The 25754-nt window shown below is 39.3% G+C and overlaps 1 protein-coding gene across 5 annotated transcripts in view; it reads right to left on the bottom strand.

Annotated features, from left to right (window-relative positions):
* The window catches only part of ptprsa (protein tyrosine phosphatase receptor type Sa), a 230194-nt gene that overhangs the window by 76558 nt on the left and 127882 nt on the right, over positions 1-25754 (bottom strand). For all 5 annotated transcript variants that reach the window (XM_080506753.1, XM_080506754.1, XM_080506750.1 and 2 more), the window contains 2 exons: positions 18030-18218; positions 2983-3093 (listed from right to left, as the gene is read on the bottom strand). In XM_080506753.1, coding sequence (XP_080362879.1) covers positions 2983-3093; positions 18030-18218 — 300 coding nt within the window. The remainder of the gene's footprint in view (positions 1-2982; positions 3094-18029; positions 18219-25754) is intronic.

A 25754-nucleotide genomic window follows, 5' to 3' on the forward strand; every position in this document is an offset into this window, starting at 1 on the left:
AATTGGGAAAAAAATGGTAAGCCAAAAAAACCAAAAGGAGTGTATTAGGGAAAATACTGGTTGAAAAACCAAACAAGGAGAAAGAAACAACTGAACCAAACACAGGGAATGCAGAAACCAAAAGACCATCACGGCCAAAACAATTTTGTACAGGCATGCAAGCACAGTTACATTCTCCCATCATGCAACAGGTCCTGTTATTTCCACATGCTGGGTTTCCATGATAACACGTGCAAGAAAGCCTTTAGGTGCAGAAGCAATACCAAAGGATGCAAAACGAGAAAAGGCCCCACAATGCAAACATAAAAGTAAATTAACAAGACCCGAGCTAATCGGGTTTGCTTTCATCATTTCTTCCTTCGAAATAAATAAAAGTTTATTTTCAAAATCATTTAGCACTTTGGAATAGCTGATTAGTATTTCTTCAAATTAGTAATTAATGGAGCTACGTAATAGGCAAATACAGCTAGAAATTTTCAACATGTTGAATTGTTTATTTTTTTTTCAAATGTGGGTTAAAAAAAGTAAAAAAGAAAAAACACACCAACCTTCTCGAAGCTCTGAGGGATGTAAAGGGGTTGATGCAGAACACAATGACATGAGGAGAAGAGAAAAATAGGGGAAACACAGAGAGAGTAAAAAAAGCCACCTCAAGGTGTTTAGCTGCAGCTACATTTCCCTGTTCTTTAATCTTGTTTTTTCCTTCTTTTCCCTCGTCCCTGCTACCGACATCCCTTCTTGAAAGTACACTTGCCTGCCCCCACCCCTTAAATAAACTTTGAACCAAAACAATCAGATTCACCCCAGTGGCCGCACTGTCGCCTGGTAAGAAAAAAAAAGTAGTGAGGCGCCACTGGAGTCAAATCATGCGTACCATACTCATAATTCAAAAAAATTTCACAAGCTCCTTATAGCCACAAGGATAGGCTCCTGTGGTGGCTGTACTTGCTTTTGTTAGAGAAGGAAACCAAACAAAGAGAAAGTAAAATGAAATAAAAAACTAATGAGAGATAGAAAAGAAAAAAGACACAGTTTGGGATGAAATTAGCAGCTGCAGTTCAACAGACAACCTTTTGAAAGCCAATGAGAAGCACTGTCATTACGGTTTCCGTTTGACAAGCAGTCTCTTTTTGACACATTATGCACAATAGGCACCATTAACAATTTAGCTTTGTTGTGTTCCTTCTCCTCCTCAAAACTCATTCCAACCACAGCTGCTAATCTCAAGTGCATTTTGCTTTGTGAACAAAACATAGTCAACATCAAGTATCAGAATTGATTGACAAAAGTTAACTGAAAACAGACAAAAGTTGACACCATCAAAGCATAACAAGTGTGTTACATAGTGTGAAAGTATTTCAGTAATTATGGCCCTGGTGTACTCTTGTAAATGCATGCTGATGGAGCCAGTGTTCATGGAGTTTGCATGGATTGTTGGAAATGATATCAGTATATCGGTATTCTTCTTCGCCAAAGAACTACAAAATGTCCCCGTGCTGTGTCAACAATGTGTTCCCGTCATTGTTATTTAATGGTTCCTGTCGCGCTCTTGACTGTAATTTCCAATGAACCTTTTAACTTTTGGCATGCTGTACACGAACAAGGTGGATAGCTACTTGACAATGTCATTGCATCGCAGCGCAGACAGCATGAGCCTTCAAATGAATGCTGGCGAGGAGAGACGCTGATCTTGATAAACTGTATTTTTTTTCTTTTTACCTTCGGCTCCTCACACGTTGGAATTTTTCTTCCCTATGCTGCTACTTCACTGAGTATGATAATAACGATAATAATGAAAAAGCAGCTCCCTGACCCATTTTATAATGTCAGAGTTGTGCATTATTTATTGGGAACAAAGTTATTTGGTACACAGCAGAGGGAACAAACTGAGTAGATACCGAGGCATCTTTATTTAATATGCACAATATAAATAATACATGTCGAAAATGCATCTGCTTCAATTTATTAAAGCTCCCTCAACAGGGATTCATTGTCATTTAGCATTAGTGGTGGATGGTAGGCTTTTGTCTTCAATATCTGTTTCCTATGAAACTACATTCCTTGTGACTGATTGTTTTTTTATATCTTCACTTTGCTGGAACATGCCAGCTGAAATTACTACTGACTGTAGACGACTTTAAAGATAAAACACAAAAGCAGAAACAGGGGAATTCTATGGATTTATGCTCCAGAGCAGCATGATGACGGAGTAGAAGAAGTGTACTATTTATACTTTCTGCGACAAAGCTTTTTTTTTTGGGGGGGGGGGGGGGGGGGTGTGTGTGTGTTACACAGAGCAGCTGACTGTGTTAACAGTCCCTTTCTATTACTTCTTTCCCCCCAATTCAGGAGAAGGCTAAAAGATTTGGGATTTTGATTGGTGAGCAGTAATACCTTGCCACTCAATCAAAATCAGGACTTACCGTTGTGCTCCTTTACCTGTAAAGAAACTAACCAAAAAGAAGTCCTTCCAGACTCTTTTTGAGTTCCAACTTTGACGGAGGGGGAAACATTTGATCGGGCACACAATTACAGGTAAAAAGTACCTTACAACCGATAAAGTAAAGACATACGGCTTGTTGTGCTACACATTTCCTTCCGAGTGAGTAGGGGAGGGCATTAAAAGACAAAATGGAGCATAACATCATAACAGAGAAGAACATTAGTTGGTCAATTATAGTTTTACATTTGGAAGTTTCAGTGCATATGAAATTACATTTATGGGCAGACAATGCTATCAATGCTGAAAGATTTATATTACTTGGCTAACACTATTTTGCAAAACACATTTTGTGCAAATACAACTAGGCTGGAATGGAAGCAATAATCATCTGTTAAGCTCAACAGTAATGTCACTTAAAGCTGAGCTCCACTGTGAAGACATATTAGTAAGAATGGGTAGCTGATTTTATTTAACTTTTTATTTTTGTTATTTTTTTTTGTTTTTTTTTGGCCTGGTTCGAAGGCCGGGTTGCTCCCTACCTCGCACATAAAGATTAGCAGGGGACGAGTAGCGCACGCCTTCCACATTAGACGCCACGCACTCGTACTTCCCCTGGTCTGTCTCCTCGCTGTTCTCGATCTGCAAGGCACCTGTAAAACGACAACATTTGACAAGAGGGAGAGGAAGGGGGGAGGAGGTGACAGAAAAAAAAAGGGGGGGAAAGCAGGGAGGACATGATTAGTAAAACTGTCTGTGACGGCTCGTAATGAAGTCAGACAAACGTTCTTAGTGGTGGGCATCTTGAATTGATCACAATTACTTTATCAAGAACTATTTCTTTGTGCACCGGTGATGCAGATTGGCGTGACAAACTGAGTTCCACTCCGGCCGTAGTCATCCACCAATTAAAAAAAACCAAAAACATGCTTCAATTAATCCAATGAGAACATTGAACTGACAAAGTCATGAGATCTGTTACCAAAAACTGGAACAAAGCAACGCTGTGTGATGAAAGGTAAATGTAAAACGTTGTTTAGATGGTCTTGTGAACTCGAGCAAGATCAACAAATCACACTTTGCCCTGAAGTGAAGTCTTTGTCTGCTGGAGAGTTTATGAGCTCATATCAGGCCTAAAGAAACTGTGGCATGGTGCATTTGGTGGCAGCGCAGCTCTCTAAAACTGGAGGATGCAAATGTATGAGGGTAATCCTTAAAGTCTTTGCACTCAGATTTATTAGTACACGGTAACATACAAAAACCTTTTTGGTTTTGATGACTTTCTATTTGTTCTTCCTTTGGTACTGGAAACAAGGAGGGGGAAGATTAGGCAAGAAGTTCAAGTTTGGGGCACCAAATCCACAGGATTACATACAGATTGATTTTCAGCTGAAGACTCTCGTGTCTTCAAGTTCAAAAGACGCGTGAAATGTCTGAAGCCCTGCTTCTTTGTAACGTTTTCATATGACCGGGTCTAATATGGCTGTCTTGTTTTCTGTGTCTTCAATAATCAGGTGTAATTGTCTAAACATCTTGTTTTTTTGTTTACCAGGTTACATTTATGAACAATGCACTCTGCTGTTTTCCTGAACTCATTTGATCAATACACGTTTGATCTCAAACTCATTACTAAATCATGGTTGAACAATTGCGCTTTCTTTCTATTCCATGTTTAATCCATTTTTTTTTCTTCTTTTAATGTAATACTATTTTACATGACTACTGGCTTATGGACCCCCAGCATATTGTTTTTTATTTCTTCTACAGTCTGACATTCGTTATGAGGAAATACACTTAGATGATTGACAATGCTGAAGAAAGCCTGTGCAGGGAGACAAAAGAAGGGGGCGAAACAACAGGCGTCAGATCATTCCTCGTTAGAGCGCTGTTGACGGCACTTCCTGATGATATCATTAGGGCTTCTGGCTGCCTCAGCAGACAGATTGCGGCCCAGGCCTCGCTGACAAACACAGCACCATTGCTCGTTAACGTTTAGCCAGGAAGCATCAATATGCCAGCAGCTGCCCTGGATGCTTTATAATATACCATAACCTCCTCCATCACATCAAGTCGAGAGAACAAAATGTTGTACATGGTTACTATTCTGGAACATTGGTCTAATAACATGTTTCAGCTGTGCCACAAATGAGACTATTGGTCTTGCTTAATTATAAGGATTAGTCACCCTTTCACCTTGTCGGTAGCTGTACACTCTGAGAGTATTTTACACTTTAGACTTGTAATGTAAGTCAGTGCAGGAAAAAAAAAAAAAAAATCTTTACTCTGCTCGAGCTGATGGTACAACCTCCTATAGCGCTTTCTTCAAACATCTTCTTCATATCCCCTTACAGCTCATACCGTCCTCATTCCTGTGAGGGAAAGGTTTTGGGCACATGGCTCTACATGAAAATATCTACCTGCAGAGTGCAGCTGGTAGAGTCTTCATTGTGGGTTTGTGCGAGCTTCTGATTTGGTTCTGTTTGATGTGCGCTTGGAACTGCAAATGGCAGCCCTGGTGGCAGGTGGGTTGGAAAGTGTTCAGAGGCCTGGCGCCTCAGCACTGGGGACATCACAAAGTAAGGGCCGTGTGAAGTTTGGGTACGTGTGGATGGTAGTAGAACGTTCAACAGCCTTGAGTGCTGATTTGCAAAAACTTTGAAAGCTGTTTTTTTTTTTTGTGTTAAATCACAAGTGATGCTTTAGACATTATATGATTATATTATTATTATGGGTCCAACTGCTAACAATAAATATCAGTGCCTACAAAAATATAATTTTTATATGTTATCTGATTGTCACCAAAAAAACAACAATCGACATGTAAAGAACTGTAAAAGTCAGTTATTATCAAAACTGTTGTGTATGTGCTGTGCCTCCAGGTAGAGAAAAAGAGTCTTCGGTGAGACGGGGAAGTTTCTACTGTTACTTAAAGCCATTGGTGGAGGCTCCTCACTCGGTGGTATCATCCATTGCTTCTAACCCGCTACTGGTGTAATTGCATTCTCGCCATTGGCTTACAAAAAACATTTTTTTCCTCCACTGCGGTGTGAAGAAAGGACTGAAATGGAATGAGCCAGAGAGAAACGTGAAGGAGAGAGGAGTGAAGGGCATAGGATGAAAGAGATGACAATTGTGGACAACCAAGGAATTGAAATATACTATTATTCTATGTTATATTTCAGTTTTTGGTCTAACGTGGATATTCTACCTAACAATTAACAAACATTCACACCGGACACCTTCACTCCGTTGATAAAAAAATGTGATCTATTGCCAATTTTGTCACGTATGCTTTAAGTTCATTTTTTAAGTGTCTGCAACAATTGCTTATCGAACAAAAATAAATAAATTTTCCTCTGATGTATCCCAGTGACATGGCAGTTCTTTGATACTATTACCTTTTAAAGGCAGCAGGCCTCTAAAATACAGTTTTTGACAAATCCTCTTTCATGTCCTCGCCTCAGCAGCATCATTTTTGCACATGTTTCCAGACAAAACAAACTCCATCAATGTGTCTATTTCCTGCTGTTTTCTTTTGTCTTCTTCTTTTTTTTTTAATGACTGCACTCTCTGTATTTTGCATAATTGTCCTCTGTCTACTCTGCCAGCCTGTGGCTCACCACAGTGCGAGTGGCCAGTGGCGTTTTTTGATTTTGTCAGTAACAGAGGACAACACAAGGAATGAAATAGATGCTGAAAATTATCTTTGACACACAGAACAAGAAAAAAACATGTACCCAGCCTGTTTACACAATGGGTGTTTACTGATAAAGACTCGCCTGGTGAAAAACAGCAATTTATAGTGGTCTTGAAGAAAAAAAAACAGTCCAGCATGACACCAAATGGCAAATCGTCTGTATCTCTAGCTATTGAATATTAATGTAAACAACAATCCCATTGCTACAATATCCTCATTGTTTGCTGCATTCCAGCTGGCATAAGGAGAGCTACATCTTAGTACTCATCAAGTAATACAACACTGAATAAAAACCATAACTTGATCCTCATCATACGTGTAGTATCAGCAAATGACTGTGTTGAAGAACTAATTAAGCACAAAATCTGTATTAGTCTTCTGGTAGAATTGTCTCTTTTAGTGCAAGTACAACAGTAAAATGCAGCATTACGCGTAATAAGAAAAAATGTAAGAATTATTTCTTCACACAACGGTGAAGCCAACCCAATGACACAAAGGCATTGAGTTGGATGTTATCTCACTCAAGGGCACTGAGAGAGGACAAATGGATGTTGAAGAACATCATGCGAGTTGTTGTGGGAAATGATTTGAGAATGTGCTGGAACCGGATAGACTCCAAATCCATTCAAAAACAACACTGAGCATTATTAAACTGTATGGCGAGATTCTCTGCTGAGTTATAATTCATGACGTGCTAGGTAAGAAAAAGCAAAGAGATTGGAGGATATTTTTCTTTTTTTTTACTGAATTAACCCGAAATGAATTTTTAAAAAATGTACCGTTACAATTCCCTTTGTGGATTTCACAAAGCAATCCTCAGCAGTCACACCCTCCAACCTGCTCTATAGCTCACTCCTGCGTGTCTCGCTGTATGTTTGCTGCCTTTATCCCTTGAACAAATAAGGCCGTTTGGGGCAGAGGATCACAAGTATTTGTCCCAGCCATAACAGCTGCCCTGGTTAACAGTGCTGCTTGCCTCAGGCTGATCTGATGATAGGTTATGCGGTGCAAAGGTACGATGCCAAAGAAGACTGCTCGAGTTCAATAAATCCATGTTGAATGTGGAATAGACTTTAATGCACCGAAGCTGGCTGAAGCAGATAGTTTACTTTCTGGAAGGAGCATTTATTTGATCAGTATTTCATCATTTCTGATAAAGATACAAAAACAAACTTTAGATCATAAATATGGCTTTTAATGGTGGCATTACAGACCACTTTATAATTTACTGGCTGGATCAAATTGTGTTAAATCAAAATCTGGGAAGAAAAAATGACAGTGAGACGTGCATAACAAGAGAATGAGAATAAAATCCAATTTATGTTAGGTGCTGTGTACTAAAGAAAGTTGAGGAGAGGAGCATAAACAAAGCAGGCAGAAATAGGTGGGAGGAATACTTGAAGAGACAGACAAGCACTGAAAACAGAAGGACAGATGAGAGGATAAAAGAAAAGCGAGGAAGGGGGCCAGCATGGATGATTAATTTCAGAAAGTGCCTAAAGCTGCCCACCCTGGTCGCTGCTTTGTAGCAGCACTGCTATGTGCAGCCCCCCAGTCCCATTTGTGTAATTCAATTAGTGTGGTCCAGCGGGCCTTGATTGATTTGTTTAGGCGATCAACAAAATGGCAAGCCAAGTTTCACTCACTCTTTTACCTTCCTTTTGCTCCTTCTACATCAGATCTGGTGGCACACTACTCTTATTTATCATTTCATTTTGTTCATTCCATGTCTCTCACTAGTCCCCAATAGCTTTTTAGTGGATACATAGTCGACAGACACAAATAGCCCCTTTCTTGTATATGAATTACAGTATCTATATACAGTATTGTGCTGGATATGATGAAGCGTTAATCTACTGGTAAACTTGTTTCATCTATTGAGTTTTTCCCACAGTTTAATGTATTTTGAAAACAGCGAATCCCAGTCTGCTCAAGTTTTCGTGATGTTTGCACCTTTAAAAGTTACTCAGACAACAACAAAAAAAAGAAGTTTTTCGCAGAATAATTTGTCACCGTAAATACCGAGATTGTCTGTTTGAAGTTTACAGATTTAAGCAGTGAACCCATAGTTTTACCAACTCTGTGAAGACAGCCACGGTCACTACACGGCAGCCAAGTCTGGACTTGCCGTTTAAGCTCCGTCTCTCTCCTTCGTCTGCATCCTGGCCATCACTCAGGCAGGCTCTGCCACAACCTCAAGGTCATTACGCTGTGATCGCACCAGCATGGGGTTCTGTGCGTGATGCCATTGTTGTCAGAGCCCATCTGGTTCCTCGTAACGCTCCCATGAAATCAGTAATGAAGCAGGTAGGGAGCCGAGATACCTTTATAGCTAACGTTTACCTCGAGGCCTGCACCTGCATGGCTATTGTGAGGATGTAGGATTAATTCCGGTTCAAGAGTTTGGGAATCAGCTTGCGTATGAAGTGGAGGAAGAAAAAAAAGAGAGCCGGTACTGGGGGTATGTCTAATCTTAAACCTGATAAGCTTTGTGTTCTTGTGAAGAAGCATCTTGAAATTCACCAAGAGGAAGCAACAAAGTACACACGAGTATGAGTTACCTTAGTGCACTTAGAAATGTTCCAAACACTGGTGAGGGTGAGTCAGTGTCAATATTTTGTGAGGCGTAATACTCTCCTGTCAGGCTAATTATTTCATTACGCAATGCAGAGTTTATAAGTCGCAACAATATGATTTATGAGCCGTTCCTAGTCACACAAAGAAAGATAAGGGAGTACTTAATTTGGCTATGATGGTCATGACTGAGAGCTTCAAAGAAAGGCTTGAATATAGTCCAAAAACTCATATGTGTTTCACGACATGCTACTCAGGATCTCTCATTTGGATTGTTTATTTGAAGTGGCTATAAATGGAGAACTCAATTCACAACACCAAACTGTAATCCAAGAACCAAAAGCATTTATTTTATCCCCTTGAATACATTTACAATCTTGGCAAACTGAGATATTCACTTACCTGCTCAGCCTGTGGAACAAAAATCATTTCACAATAAACACACTGAATCAGCTGGGAGTGAATGTTTCAGCAATAAAGCGTGATGGATAATTACAAGTGAATGTTAAACTGTCCGGGGAAATGGAGAAAAAAAAAATGAGAGGAGAGGAGGAATTACTAGAATAAAGCCTACGTACAACTCACAGGAGTCACACTGCTCTATATCTGTGTTAATCCATCCCCACATTGATATCCTCATCCTCTGGCATAATGAACGCTGTATTTGCTTGTTTGGTAAAAGGTGCCATTTCATCCAGCAGCCTTTCCAGCTTTGCCTTCAGAGTTCGGTTTGCTACGGCAGCGTACCAGAGAGGGAATTAAATCAAATGCAATTTATGCTGCCTTTTCCCTTGACATATCACAAGCATCTCCGGTTATGAGGGTTAAATGAGGAGAAGATGAGGACGCGACCAAGGCAGAATTGGAAGAGAGGAGTTTGCTAAAGCTGTGCAAAGCAGTCCAGAGTTTTCAACAACCTGGCCTTTCCCACAAGTAGGATCAACTCACTCTTTACCTACCGTCTAGCCAAAACCTCAAAAATTAAAGAGAGAAGCACAAAACAGAAAAAGAAGACGCCTATCGCCCCTCATTTTGTCTGCTTTTAACCTTTGCAGCCTTGTGTCATAACCAGCCGGCAACACAATTTGAATTTCTCTGTAGTTTCCTGATGTTGATGGGAGAAGTTAGAAGAGAGACACACAAATACAGAACACATAGATAGAAAACAGTACATTAATGATGATATGGGATATGTGGGACATAAAGTGAGTACAGAAAGTACAGAACGCAGACACAGATGATCTATATCAATGTTAGTGGAAACAAAAACAAAAACAAAAGTAATATTTGTACACAGGAAAGCACTCTTGGTTTTTCCCATGTGTATCCACTGGTAAAATTAGGAGTCTGATTATGTCTTGTTATATGTAATTTAACATTTGTTTTACTGATGTTTTACTTTCCGTATTTCTTTTTTGTTCTTATGGTAGTTAAACATCTTACCTCGGATTGGGGTATCCACTGGCGGAGACAAACAAAAACGAAGACACAGATTCAGTTTAGTTCAAGGTTAATGTTAGTAGTGGTTAGAGGAGGTATTTGGGTTGGAAGGTTCATGGACACTAGGTTATCCTAAGAATGTAACCTCTTCGAGAGATAGGGTGTTTATCATTTAATGAAACAAAAGGAGAAAAAAGAAATCATTGCTGGTATCACAAAAAATAAGATGTACATATGTCATACTTGTTTACTTTATGGTCCCTCCGTTTTCCTTCTCTTAGCCATTAGATTGCGCTACGAGAAGCTCAACGCTTCATTAGTAGAGCAGAGGAAGCTCTATGCAGGGCAGCTATCATCAAGACTACAACATGGAGTTAATTTCTTAAAATGACCCCAAATGCTCCTGTTGGCAAATTGTTCTGTGAAAATTGACCTTGAATAAGAGGTCATGAGCAGAGTGTAAGACCACACCACTTGGTACTCGCTATCTTCGGAGAAACTCAACATACTTTGTGAGTTAGGAGTTGAATCTCTCTTGACCTGGGACTTTGTTAAATCAGAGTGACAGACGTTTTCATTGTTCCCACATGTCATAAACTTACAACTTCCTTTCAATTTGAATTGCATTTGTCTATTTGTTCATTTGCTTGTGAATCTGTATTCTGTCATATGTCTGACTGCAAGCCGAATATCTCACCAGGGACAATAAAATATTGAGCTCATCCCATCACAAGGTGTTTTTTTTGTTTTTGTTTTTTCAATGCAAACTGAGCTGTGGCAATGTAGAAAACATCCCTTGTAGGCAGAGCTTTGATTTTGGCATAGGAAAGCCGGCTTACCTTAAAGCCCTTCAGATCAAAATTAAACTCCTTTATTATTATTATTATTATCATTAATTCCTCTTCTGAGTTTAACCTTTCCTCAATGTATTGTCTTGTTTCTTCCTCAGTATGTACGCTGTAAAATTCACCAACTTTTTTTTACCTGTATCTTTTGTTTTCTTTTCCCCCAGATGTAAAAATGACTCAGGCCAACAATCTGCCACTGGCCATCCCTTGACAATGTTAGCAGGGTATAACCAACTGTTAGAGAGGTGACTTTCTTGGCAGAGATAGCCTGAAGACATGAGTCTGAGTCAAGTTAGGGGTCTGGCATGCTCTCATTCAAGGTGACTACAATCACATGAACAAGATGTAAAAATGACACTAACAATTTCCTAATATTATATTGTATGGTAAATGAGGTGAAGGGAGAGTTGATGGGGGCATGAAATGTTTTGTTAGACTTCAATTGTATTTTTGCATTGGCAGCGATTCTCTGTGATACCAGCAATTAGGGTTTAGTCAAAAAGTTGAAGTTCTGCCTGGTTTGCAATGAACGGTCACTCATACTTTGGTCTGTTTTTTTTACATGGGATATGCCAAATTTGACTGTTTGAATTAATTCAAATGTCTCTATATTTAATTATACATTTGAAAGATACATTACGAAATTGTGAAAACAATTGTGCATTACGTGTTAATGAAGTGGACAATCTGTTTGCTTTAAAGTGTGTGATCCTTTTAAAGAGTTCTGCAAACTGATGATAAAATAATAATGTTTAATTATAATGAACAGTACAGTGTGCATAGGTTTTCCACAGTTTCTCGCTGAGACTCACTGAAAAACCAGGCAAAACCAAATATTTCCTGGAATGATCCTGGAGACCACATAATAATAAATATTCACAAGACAAAGGACAACAGGGTTCTGGGAAGGTTAATTTGTTAGAGTTAGAGCTTGATTTGAGGCTGCAGGAAGCTGTTTTATTATGCTTAAGCTGATATGGATTTTAGTTGGGAGTTCAGAGGTTACTAGTAAGAGGTCGCATGTTAAGGTCAAAGTTAGGTTAAGGTTAGAGTCAGGTTTAGGTTAATAAAGCAGGTTTGTTAAGGGAAGGGGTATCACAAGACTTCATAAGAAATAACATAAAAACAAATAAAACTATAACGAGGAGGAACATGAGGGATCGCAGGGGTGGTTAGGTTCAACAGTTCAACAAAAGATAAAATGGTCAAATGAAATGCCCACTGGATATCTCATTCCTAATGATACATTTTCAATATTGAAGTGGAATAGGGGATAAAAATAAAACATAGTCTGGGAAGACCAGGAAGGCTGGATCCAAATGGGGCTCGTGTTCAATTACAATGGCAGATCCACCTGTATTACTGGCATTCAACCTAATGGCCCTAAGCTCCCTTCTAAGCTTTGGTCAGTCAGAGGTTGATCAGATTAGGGTGACAATGACCTAAATATATCTCAACATGCTGCTGTCTGAATCACATTATCAAATGGACATTTTTTTCCTCCCTAGAACAACCCAGCTGTTTTGTTAAACAGCCCTCTGAATGTATTAAAATATTATTGAGGGCTATAGTCTGGGCAGATGCAATCTGGACAGAGATGCAGCCCATCTGCGTGTGAGGTGAATAGGGCTGTGTGATTGGCTGAGTGTCAAAGTCTGACCACCTCCAGGGGGCATCTGGCTGACCTTCTCTTCACCACAGACACCCATCTGGGATCCTTGCAGTGTCACAGCAGGTCTCAAGCAAACCTGTCTGCTTCTACCACATCTGCAGAAGCTTTGATCCCAACAGTTGTGAATACTTTCCTTCAGATTAAGTACGCCTGGAGTCAATTTGATTCATATTTGCATAAATGTATTTGTGTAAGGAGCCATCTAACGTCAGCTCATGATTTTAAGCCTTAATATTAAAAAAAAAAGCCTTAATCTCTATGGATACTTTCCCCCGTCCCCTCACTGTCATTGTGGCCCATGGTAATCTGTTCTGCATGACAAGGTCAGCAAGGGCCTCAGGTCTGGAGCCACGGGAACTTGAGGAGAAATGTCAGGCTCCCAACACACCTCTGCGTGAGCTCCTGAGGGGACCCTGATGCAAATATCACTGCCCTGCCAGAACAGCATGGTCTGAAACATAAGGAATCAGTCTGCAAGCAAGTCAGCTATTCTGCGCAGAATATGTCCTGCGCTACTGTATATGATGTGTGAATAACCTAAATCAGCTTCTACATTTCAGAATACAGGTTACTCCTGTTCAGAAAAGCTTTTAGTTGATATGGCTGTGTTTGGTTTTATCTTAATTCCGTCTGTACTATTTTATTGTTTTTATGTCTCTGTGAAGCACTTTGTGATTTTTATCTGTGAAAGGTGCTATAAAAATAAAATTTCTTCTTCTTCTTCTCCTGAAAAGCATGACATTTTCAGGCACAACGTGGAGTTTTTTGGAGTATTAGTATTTTGCATACTCATATTTGGACTCACTTCCAATGCTGAACCTTTTCTTGTCCTGTTCTATGTCATTCTCTACTTTACACCACATATCGCAAAGGACCCGCCAACCTCGGAGTTAACCCCAGAGGTGAGATAATGTTTTTACTTTTGGGTAATTTCATATCTTCGATATGTATTTAAATAGATAAATCCAAAGAAAGTTACAAAGAATATACCCAAAGACAGTATTTTGAAGATGGCTACTAGAAAGATGGCTACTGGAAGTGCTGAGGAGACGTGATAATGGCAGCCCAACGGGCATGAGCATGCAGGCCTTTTTTTTATCAGCATAAATCCTCTTCTTACTGCTGAGCTTTCCATCAAAAATGTCCAAAGAAAGAAGCTCCCAAAGCTAGCATTACCTTCGAGAGACCTGGTGTTGAAACAAGGGGAAGTAATTTCCTTCCCTGCCCTCCTACATACACATATAGCTTGAAATGTTACCATAAAACACACAGCTTACGTGACCGAGTATATTTTTGCAAGCAGTTCAAAAAGTCAGGTAAACGACCAAATGTGACGTGAGGCAGCTATAAGTTGAGGCCGCGCCCTCTTGCATGGTCAATAAAGCCTCAGCAAGAAATCTGTACATTGTGGCAGACAATCTGAACAGAAGAAAATGTTCTCCTGAAGAAATATTTAGTCAAGACTTGAGGGTTGTCCCACCCAAACTGTGTGATTGAAAGATTCGGGCATAGAGCAGCCTTCACATGGAAAGATATTTGAATTATTTTAGCTCAGCAGACTTTCCAGGGGTATTTCTGGACAGCAAGAAGCATCGTGAAAACTGAGGTTTTAACATTTACATGTGTAAAAAGGAACAAAAAAAAGAATAAAAAGCATTGGAGGAGAAATATGGTTGCTGTATGTTTATATGAGAATTCCCCAAAAAATACTTCAGGCTATGACTGCACAGTGATAATTATCACTGGATTCAAACTGCGAACAATTATTTGCTCAAAGCCTGCTGTCTATAACACAGCATAAATACCAAACAAAGAGATATGATCACCTCAACTGACTTTTGTCTGGATAATGTGATGATTAAAAAAAACGGTATTACCGGTACTTTAAATTCAAGGTAACATGTATTTGCTAAAATACTGCTTAAAAAAACATGTATGATATTTCAGAACCAAGCAGCTCATAAAAATGAATATGACTGACAGCACCTCTATAGTCTATAGTCCCTCCCTTATATATAAAAATAAGGTGGATAATGATGCCCCCCCCCCCCCCCCCCCACAACTCATGCTGAGTCTCTCTCCTGTAAATTCCAGTGTAGAAATGTGACAAAATAATAATAATAAAAATAAAAAAAGACAAAAGTGAAAGTTTGAGGAATAACAAAAGATAAACTGAAAAAAACAACATAGGAAAGAAGTGAGGGAAGAAGGGAACGCTGAGGGAAAAGCTGGGATTTCATGCATTTTGGACAGAAGTTTAAAGATCTGGTTCAAGGACAGTGGGTTGACTTGCTGAGCTTTGCAAGACACTTACCAAAGGTTTCTGAAAATGACAAAGCAAGAAGTAAATGGGAAAAGGGGGGGGGAAACAACATAGTTCATTTTAGGTTGAGGTGAAATGTGACTGATGCTCAACGATCAAAGGAGCTGCAGTTAAGTTGAGTTAGATGTCCCACCTCACAGTTTTAATGGTCGTATCACAGTGACATCATTTATGGATTTGGTTTCTTGTATCTCAAATATATCTTGTGGCTTAATCTTGACTTTATTTACAGTTTATGATTCTAATTTAGGGATATGTTTATGAGGTTGTAATAAATCATTCTGGGTCAATCGCAAGATTGTTCCACATTGATTTTTTTTTTTTTTCCAGTTTGGTTTAACTACTCATCGCTCTTTACCTCGTCGGTTTGAACTTGTGATACTGGTCAAAGCCAAATAAATACATAAAACAAGTTTGTTTGAAGACTCTGTGATGTGGACTTCAGCACATCTGAGTTTCAGACACAAATACAGACAAAAACATTGAGTGAGAGAGAGAGCGAGAGAGACAGAGAGAGAGAGCGAGAGAGAGAGCGAGAGAGAGAACAAGAGAGAGAGAGAGAGAGAGAGAGAGCTAAACAGTTCATTTCAATTCAAAAGAATGCACAGACTATTTATGACAAGAAAAGACAAATGAGGTTAGACATTAGACAACACACAGGAAACTAAAATTCTTCTCTTCATCATTAGAAGACATCAACATGAGTTTACAACCAGTGAGGAAACTCCTGGTGGAGAAGAAAAGCCCCCCAGCCGATAAACATACCTGAGAAACAAACACCAACGTTTCAAAATATTGAGGCACAGCTCTCGAAATCTTAGCTTGATTATCAGTTTAAATGAATCATTTAAAAAGAGTGAAGCACAATCACTAAAGTAGAAACTCTGTATATTAGAAAATGACTAGATTATAACATCATATTTTTCTAGTCCTGCAACATCACGCCACAACTGGATAACAGACATCCACAAGGATTATTGTAACATGTTGTTGCTCAACGATTTGGTTTTACTAACATTAGTCAGTGCTGCTGTGACACGGCTCAACATTTATCAGTATGTGTTTCTATTGTGTTGAAATAAAGAGCAAATGTCATGGGCTGCGTTGCCTTTTTTGAGGCAATTACCATTTTATTAAGATTCCACACAATTGTCAGTCTGACATTATTTTTGTGCTGTTCCACTGAGAATATAGCAGAAATAACTGAAGCGATGTGGCACCAATGTCAACAAATGCTCACAAAATCTAAAGAAGAACTACTGTAGAGCTGTGTTTTCAACAAAGAAATTGGCCTAAGACAACTTGTGCATATTTGTAAGTGTACTTTATAATCTATTTTAAAGTCGAAAGGCCTAAATTCTATACAAGGCAGTTGCTTTGTGCAAACCAATGAATAAAACGAAAATCAGAGTCTAAGGGCCTAATCATCTAATATAAAAATGGATGCAAATTTATTATCGCAATCAAACTTGATTTTGTGCACAAACATGCATTAAATCTGATCTAGAATGGGGCTCAATGACGACGCAAAATGACACACACACTATCTATCTATCTATTTGCCTTCATGAATATGCAAAGCCAAGTGTGTAGAATGTCTCTTTTTTTCCATGCTATGTTCAGATTTATTTGCTGTAGCACTGATATGTTTCAAAGCTTCTTCAGGGTCTCATGATGGCAAAACCCTCATTTGAATACTCCTGTTTATGCACGATTTAATTCATGGTAAAATTCTTAGTGGATCGCCCAATAAGCGCATGCAAACTGAAAGCGCAATCTATTTGCGTGAGCATGCATTTTAGTATGCTTTATGCATCGTAGTAATCAGGCTTTAAAACTTGAATATGAAGCAGTGGCTGACATCATCCAAAGAGAGAAAACGTGGCTCCATTGACCCCCACGAAAGAGCTCAGACTGTCACACACTTTAAATTGTAAAAAAAACAAAACAAAAAGAACCAACTAAAAGTCAAGGGTGCTCTCTCCCAAAAATTAGAGCATCTTACGGAACTGCTGAATTTGATCAGACATAAATAGCGCAATGACGAATTGATTCTTTTTTGAGTATACAGCTCTTGAGGGGCACAAGTAGGGCAGGAACTCAATGACAACAGACTCTTTATTTAGTGGTGTCTACCCTGATTTACGTTTGCAGCAACAAATCAAATAGGAGTCATTGGATTTTTTTCAGATGGTGACAAATCATCGACCTAAAATATCTACCCCTTATTGCCCGGAGCCACTCCAGGGCCTGCACTTAATTAGCTATATAATTAGACTTTGCTTTACTGGGCCTCTCAGTGGGGTTTTAATCAATGGGAAAAAGACAACATATCCACCACTCAAATGTGTCAGTAGAATGTGGACCTTGCTCTCATTGTGTGCAATGACACACTTGTGGGATGCTGTAAATCATTTGACCTCATTAGTATTACTGTCCTCAACATGAGTTCCTACTGTGATATATTTTTCAGAATATGTATGACTTTTAGAACACATAGCACACCGACTGGAACTTGGCTTCAATCCTTACTTTCTTTTCTTCACTTTGGTAAATGTTTATTTATAGTCAGCACTTGCTTATTTCATGAATGCATCCTTTACAGTACGGTTACACCCTGACCAATAAACCAACTTATTTAAATCTACCTTTAATTAGATATTTTCAGTTAATTGATCTGTTTAGCACCATATTTACCAAATTTTACTTTCATGCAAATCACTTTATGCTAATTACTTTTTCTTTCTTTCTTTTCAACAGAGAACAAAAACAACCTGTTGCTATTGTGAGTGGCACAGAAGCATACGTTTGATAATTAAACAACTTTGTTTTCATTTGTTATGACTGATACGACAGTCCGTTCTCAGTCACATTTATTAGATTACATTGGCAAAGAGCAATGGCTGGCCACTGCAGAATACAACAAGGGACAAATTGATTATCGTGAAAAAAGATCCTGGAAAGCCCAAAAAAAATCTATCAGGTTAGTGGGAGTGAAAAGAGCAGTATCATAAATGCTTGAGCAGTTTCCTTACCTGAGCGTAGCTGTTTGATTCGCCCATTACTTGCACTGGGGTCAATGGGCAAGAAGTCTTTGTACCAGGTGATTTCTGGGTCGGGGTTGCCACTGGCGGCACAGAGCATAGTGGCTGTTCGAGTTCGCTCCACCACCTTGAGTTGAGGGCCCATGTCAATGTTAGGAAAGCCTGGTGGGAGTTGATCCTCTGTGAAAAGAACAACCAAAGAAGTGTGAGCGTTGCCATTGACAAGAAAAGCAGATGGGTATAACCCATAGTAGCTTTGTTAGGATTCTACATCATTTTGAGGCAGGCGTGGTTTTCTGAAGAAATCACATGTGAACAGCAATATTTCATTGAAGGATCTCCTTTCTCCTGTTGTTTCCCCAAAACTTTTAAGACGTAGTATAAGCTGCTGCACGAAATATATGCTGTTAAAAATGTGAACAGGTACATTTCTGATTTAAAAACTGAGCAAATATATTAATAAATGTGTCCAGCCATTATTAAATTGTGTGAATGGAGTATTTAAACTCTGTGTGTATTTTAGCACATTTTTTCTTCTTCTTCCTTTAACCAGCATAAGCATAAATGACCATTTTCACGAAGATTTGCAACAGCTGGTAAACGTTTGATATTATATTTTGTTTTGGTGGACAAATTCTCCTGAAAGAGTGGAAAGTCAAGAAACCATTGCAACATTGTCTTGTCCAAAAGCAAAGCATTATCAAAACAACTATAACTGTATGACTCAATCAGTGTCTGTAATTACAATAATAAAGTATTGTATGCATTTATAGTACTTTCCAATACTTTATTTGGGTTATATTATTAGTGTGATGCCTGTGTTGATATATAATTTGATGTCTGATTTCAGCAGTCCCTATCAAATTCAACAACAAATTAATATACTTGCTTTGGTAGGACTGTGAAATCAAAATGATCTATCTTCCCTATTTTAAATTATGTTTGTCATATAACATTTTCAGATGTGAAGAAATCACTCGTGGACTAGATGCTTGCAGAATTTCCCATTGTTGCCTGCAGCATTTCATCATGGTTGTGGTCGGCTTGTAAATACTGTTTCCTAGACTCATTAACACCCTCCCACCCCCACCCCCACCCCCACACCACTACTTCCACTTTCAGTAATTTGTTGCCACCAATTCAGTTCTTTTTGCACTAGAGCAAGAATGATTAGTACAAAATTGTTTGAGATTAAATGTTCCATTTGTTGGATACTTCCACTCCTTCCAGAGCAAAGACAATTAACAAGATGGCAATGAGAGGGTGGTCTTATTAAAGGTGAAGTATAACATTCGCCAGTGACAGACCTACTGAATTAATTTGACATGTTTGCAATTATTGTGCATTAGTATGACCATATTTGATATTTCGAACATGACATTTTAATTTTGTGAAGCATTACACGAGACAGTTCATGTTTAGTTAGAAACTCAAACAGAGCAATATCCTTGCAGCTAATTATCGTGCGTGATTGAACCATTATGTCACTTTCAAAAGATGACAGTGTAGTGCATTCTGTGGTCATTGTCCTCCTTGGGCAGACTCGCTACTCTCTTTGGGAAATTAGTCCCATGGGTCAAATTGCTTGACCTATACCCTGACTAGAGCCAAAGTAGTGACTCATTTTCAGATGATGAGAGCAGAGGGGGGGGGAAGCATCCTGAGCTGTAATATGCATCAAGAGCCCTCGGCCACATCACAATTGGAAGATTGACTGGCTTAGATACTGGCAGAGTCCACTTTTCATTTGGTACGCCACTGACCTCATGCCCATTTTGGAGGTATCATAGTGGACTCATTGACACCCCATGAGCATTAAATTAAGTGAAATTACAACAGCTAATTCAATACAATCTCTATTGAGTGGCCGCATGCTCAATATGCAGAGTGAATCTATCTTGTTTAATGTTCATATTCTTGTGTAAAGTCAATATGCTTATTTTCACTTTATGCAGAAAATGTGATGTATTAGAGTGATAATCACTTTTATAATTGTCTTGCCTTGGCCAATGTCATTTCAAGTCAAACTGGTCAAGCATTTCAAATTAAATGCATGGCAAAAAAGGCAGCAGGAATTTCAAGATAATTCATGTTTATTGATTGTTGTAGCTTACATAATTAAGAATCCTGAATGTTTATTTTTGAATTACCAAGATAAAACAAAACTGGAAGCATATCCTTGCTGTGCACTTGCATTATACAATAGAAATGTGTGGTGGAGATTTCATGTGTGTACAGACTCTGAAATATTGATTTGTGTACAATGAAAGACACAGGGATGAAAAAAGAAGAGAGAAAAACTTAGTCCAGGCAGGTTACCTCTAAGGCTGACATCAGCTGAGCACAATGAATATTTCAATGGTAGTTTCAGAAAAGTACAGGCATTCACACGGTTTCAGGTTTTGTACTATATCCTCACCATCAATTTTTTAACAATCATCCCTGTAAAATCTCTTTATACAAAGTTCCCTGAAGCTCAGCAAAGCAATTGCAAACTGACAGTTCACTTTAGAAACTTAAGGACAAGATGGTGCAATATGTTCTTACAAACTCCCGGTTCTGTGTGCCATCAATGATCTATGTATAGGACTCCATAAGACCCCTCTGGCTGCATCTGTCTATTGGGGAAGGATTTCTCCATTTGGTCGGGTCTATCTTTCTCCCTCAATGTTATATCTGGTGCATTTAAACTTTCTCTGCACTATCTGTATATCATACCATGCTGCCGTGAAACCGTGGTATGGTAACAGTAGATGGACGCCTACTCAGAAAACATCAATAAAGCTATGCAGTATGAGACTAATTACATTAGGCAGGTAAAAGAGTGAATCTGCACAGAGGCGCAAGAGCAGGCAGAAAATGTGGGTGAACAAACAAACCCACTAAAAGAGCAGTAAACAAGATGCAGGGATGGTGGATTCTTGGAGAGATTATTTTTTTCGTCACAGCTGCTCTGACCTGATAGAGCACCGGCAGCCTTTCCTGAGTAAATGACATGTATGCTGGTTACTTGCTTCCAAGGGAATAAAGCTTGATAGCATCTTTCCCCCCTGAAGCTTACAGGCTCTGTCGATAAAAGCAACCATGCAAAAATAAATAGATCACTCATTGAGGGAGTGTTGTGTTAGGGCTAGCCAGCCTGACTGTGAAGGGGAGAAGGCATAACAACGACATGAGCTGATCGTATCCTTCTATTCCCAAAGGGCCGGTCCAACATAATGTGAAGCAATTGCATTTCTGTAATGTGCACACCCTGTGATGACAGATTGTCACTTTCCAAACAGGATCAAAACATGTGCACCATTGGTCAATGACAATGTGGCCGTTTATTTTACAAGTTTTGTTACTTAGGCCAACAGCCATCACTCCACAGCCCCATCAAACACCTGCTGCAGCGATTTAGAGTTTTATTGCACGCACACACACGCACTGTCACTTCAGAGGCTTGTCTTATACTGATGATTTTTACTTATCTCTATACATATTTCTACTTGCAAATGGAATCTTATTTACAATGGGGCTATTTGTTCTCAAAAGCCATTTCTGTGTTCATCCAGCAGATTTGAACATCGTCAAAGAAGGCTCTCGATGTGGACAACAAAGGGAACTGAACCTCACACTGCTCTGCAGGTACATGGGTTTCAACGAGTTCGGTGGGAGGACTTAAATCCTAATCTTCCCAGCATGCACCTTGTCTTCACAGTTGGGGTATTTTGTTTATCAAAGTGAAACCAAAGACTATTTGATGCATCCCATTGATACAGGAATTGGTCAGCGCTTGTAGAAATGTTGGCCCACAGCGATGAGTGGCACCTGGTCTACTTGGCTTGATATATTTCAGTATACTGAAATATATCAGGTCAAGTAGCCCAGGTTATATTGTGATGCATGGTGATGATGTACAATTAATGAAAGCTTGCAAAAAAAAAAAAAAAAAAACTCAAGTAAAAATATGTTCATCTGTTACGATACAGCCACATATTTGAAAAAGATATAGGCTTAGGAACTAATCGGATCACCACTTGTCACATTTGTTTAACATGAACAGAAACAGGTTTACGGTGATGGCAGAGAGTCATTTTTACTCTCTGCTTTTCACTGTAGCATTATTTGGTAAGTAAGTACTCCAGAGCTAAGCTTTTCATATGCTCTGCATGACCTTACAAAGCTATTTTATATTTTTTCTGTCTTTTTTGAGTTGGTTTGAGTGTCATCATTATCCATAATGGTGTTGAATTTTGCCTCCACCATTTAATATCATTACACAAGCGACAGGTGCAAAGCCTTTAATCAGCCTCCGGTTCGCTTAGCCACTGCCCGGCTGTTAATCTGCCGACTCATGCCTGCTGTGACGTTCTGCTTTCCATCATGCTACTGTAGCTCTTTTAAAAGGGCTGTCCGTTTCACTCATCCACCTCTTTGACTAATTCTATTTTTGGTGATTCTCTCCTAACAAATCACCTCTCGTAGCTCTACCAATGTCCTACTTTTCTGCACAAAGGTACACTCTGAATGAACGTGGCCATTTGTTGGGCTCTTTCAACATCCCCAGGAAAAAGACAACATACAGTATGCAGTGATGGCCGAACGGGTAGAGGAGTGGACTTGGGATTGGAAGTGTGCAGGTTTAAATCTCACTGCTGACAGGTCCACTGAGGGTCCCTGAGCCAGACCAGTGACCCCCCCCCCCCATCAGATCAATGGCATACTGTGACCACCCAATGCTATTAATACTTATAGTTAAGGTTCAAAATAAATGAGATGGCTTAGATGTAGAGGGGAAAAAAATGTGTGCTTCCTTTCTTCTTTCTGTTCAACGACTTCTGTTTTACTTATAATGCAAAAGCTTTTTTATTCCAACATGTGTGGTAATCAGCAACAAATGCATGTTTGATATGTACAAAGTGAAATTCTATAGGCTAAATCCTGCCATACCCATTAACCTTAAAGTCCACAGAATGGTCATTGAGGTAACTTCCTCACCTGTATTGTATCACTGGTTTCAGCTTAAGTTGTAGTGCACTAACCCCTGCATGCACGCAGCATTTGATCTGGATGTTAAACTCTTTACGGATAATGGCATTATACGACTGAGCCACTTATTCTGAGCCATCAGTTGTCGTCTATCAGAACTGAGAATTCCATGGGAAAAATGAGATGGAGAGTGACCGAGACTGCAGCAAATGCCAAGGGGTGTGCCACCATACCCTGCACCTATTACTCATATTATTATTTTCACTTACGGCAATGATTTAATTTCATCAGCAGCGTAATCAGGTTAACTGATTATCCAGCGCCTCTGCATAGAGGAACGGGGTTTAAGCAGGCCAGTGCACTATTACCACAGAGGAACTCGGCACAGAAGGAGCATCATGAATGAGGAGAGAGGCAGAAAAAAAAAAAGACACAATAACATTTGAAGTTAACAAAAAAAGCACAAAATAAGCATAATGGAAGTGCTAAAGAAATCCAATGGTAATTTTTCTTTTGGGTACATAAAAGTCATTTAAGATAAAGTTATAACATAAATACACAGAGCGAAGGTATAAAGCTATAGGCGATTCAGTTTATTTTACTCTATGCCTACAGCACAGCCAAACAGTAGAACTCCTAATAACAACTGGGAGTCCAGGGACAAAGAGACAACTTATTTGTTACAGATATAGCATTTTGGGAAACCCATTTGCTATATATATGAATATTCTATAATCAATATATGTACATATTTTTTTCCATTTTTTCCAACCATCCTATACCATCGTCAGAAAACTGGAGACAATCCCCATGAAATTCAGTGAAATGCAGGGTACACCCTGAGCAGGTTGCAAATCCAACTCTGACAGGCACTGACACATATTCAAATCTATGCTATTTTTTACACACCAATTAACCTCAAGTGCATGTATCTGCGAAGCTAAAGCAAATGATAGGAACTAATTCAAGCACATGAAGAACATGTTAGGTCCATACAGAAAAGCCGTGGCCTAAAATTAAACTCTGGCCCTCATGTGACAACTGTGACACCAAAGATTAGTTAGTTGGTTGATCTTGGAACTACTTGTACATTAGCTATTGACCACAATTTAAAATCAGTGCCCAGTTTTACCACTACCATCTGGTGCTTAAAAAGCATAGATGCTTCGACAAAATCACATGTGGCCAAAGTAAAGGGCACAGTCAAGCAGATTATATCTAGTTGCTATTTTCTTTTTTTTTCTCCAAATGTATAGGTTTTTTCCCCCCACTAGCAATAGGTTTGGTCCAGCATGAAGTGGTGAACATTCACTAGCTACTAATTATAAAAAAAACAAAAACTTCTGAAAGCAGAATGTTGAATTATTTTTTCACCTCACAGCTTCCTTTTTGATGAGAGTTTGAATTTTGGAGTGAAACTATACAAAGACATATCTTCCAAGCGACTCCAATGAAAAATAAGACGTTTTTGTATTTTCTCTTTTTGCGATGCCTTGTATCGTGGTATTCCCTGAATGTTATGACCAGTGAGAATCCTGTTGAATTGGCCGGGTGATGCACAAAGGAAGACAGGGGAACGGTGGCACACAAAGATCTGGGGACAAAGAAGAATAGCATCACAGGGGAAATCTAATCACAGTGTCTCTGGCCCCAGCACCGATAGCCCTCTCTGGATAGCCATCTCAGCTGAATAATGGTTATTACACAGCGAGCACTCAACCTCTACCCCCCTGTTCTGTTCCCAGAAAGACGCCTGATGTCCTATTGGTATTCTCCACACCTAGCACATCTAGTCACCAAGGGCAACATTTACATCCAAATCTCCCACCCAAAAAAATGCAACCCAGGAGTAACAGAGCAGATGAGAAAATACAGGAGGTAGAGGAAAAGAGTGATAAAGGATGGGCAAACAACAGAAAATGAAAAAGTCCCAAACCTCGGAAGTAAGGTAGAAGTTAGTAGAATTGTTCCCTGCACTGAGAGATTAGTTTGTTTGATAGAAAGACCCCAAGAAAACCATGAGAGTATTTTTTTTTCTCCCAGCATTTTATTGGGTGATTGTATACCACAGTGTGAATGTACCTCATCAAAATATATGCTTTGAATTATTTCAGCTTATTCTACATGTGTTGTTTGAATCTCTACATGTGTTTGCTGCATGTAAAACATCAATATTATATCCCACATGGAAATTCCAATGCTGCACCTCCTGCGTGTTCCCTTAAAGTGTATCTTTTTAACTGATTGAATGAAAATCCAGTTGAAATGCAAGTTTATTACACTAAGGAGAGATTTGGTTTCGTACAGGCTGCATGTTCTGACAGTTCCGAATGTGGTGGGCTTGCAAACACGTTCCACACCACCCCCAATTGTGAACACAGCCATATTAGGCCACATCTCATAAAGCTATCAACACCACTGAGCTAAACAGCAAGAACACAGCTTCTATGCCAAGGACAGACACTGATAGCAGCCAAGAGGGGGGGGCGACTGGCAGCAACCACCACAGGTAGCCGCTATGACCACTGTTTGTCAAATTTTAGAGCCAAAAGAAGCCAGGAAGAAGAAGAAAAAAAAGACTGAAAAAAATGGGAAAACGACAGAATTAAAGAAAAGAGAGTACAGATGCATTGGGCCAGAGAAATGTTTTGCCCTCAGGCTAAAGCATGTCATAATGTGTAGCATGGGGGCATATTATCTAGCCCCAAAGAGGTAAAGTAACTACATAACAACGGTGATTCA

This window comes from Blennius ocellaris (assembly GCF_963422515.1).
Source record: "Blennius ocellaris genome assembly, chromosome: 12".
NCBI classification, from domain to species: Eukaryota; Metazoa; Chordata; class Actinopteri; order Blenniiformes; family Blenniidae; genus Blennius; species Blennius ocellaris.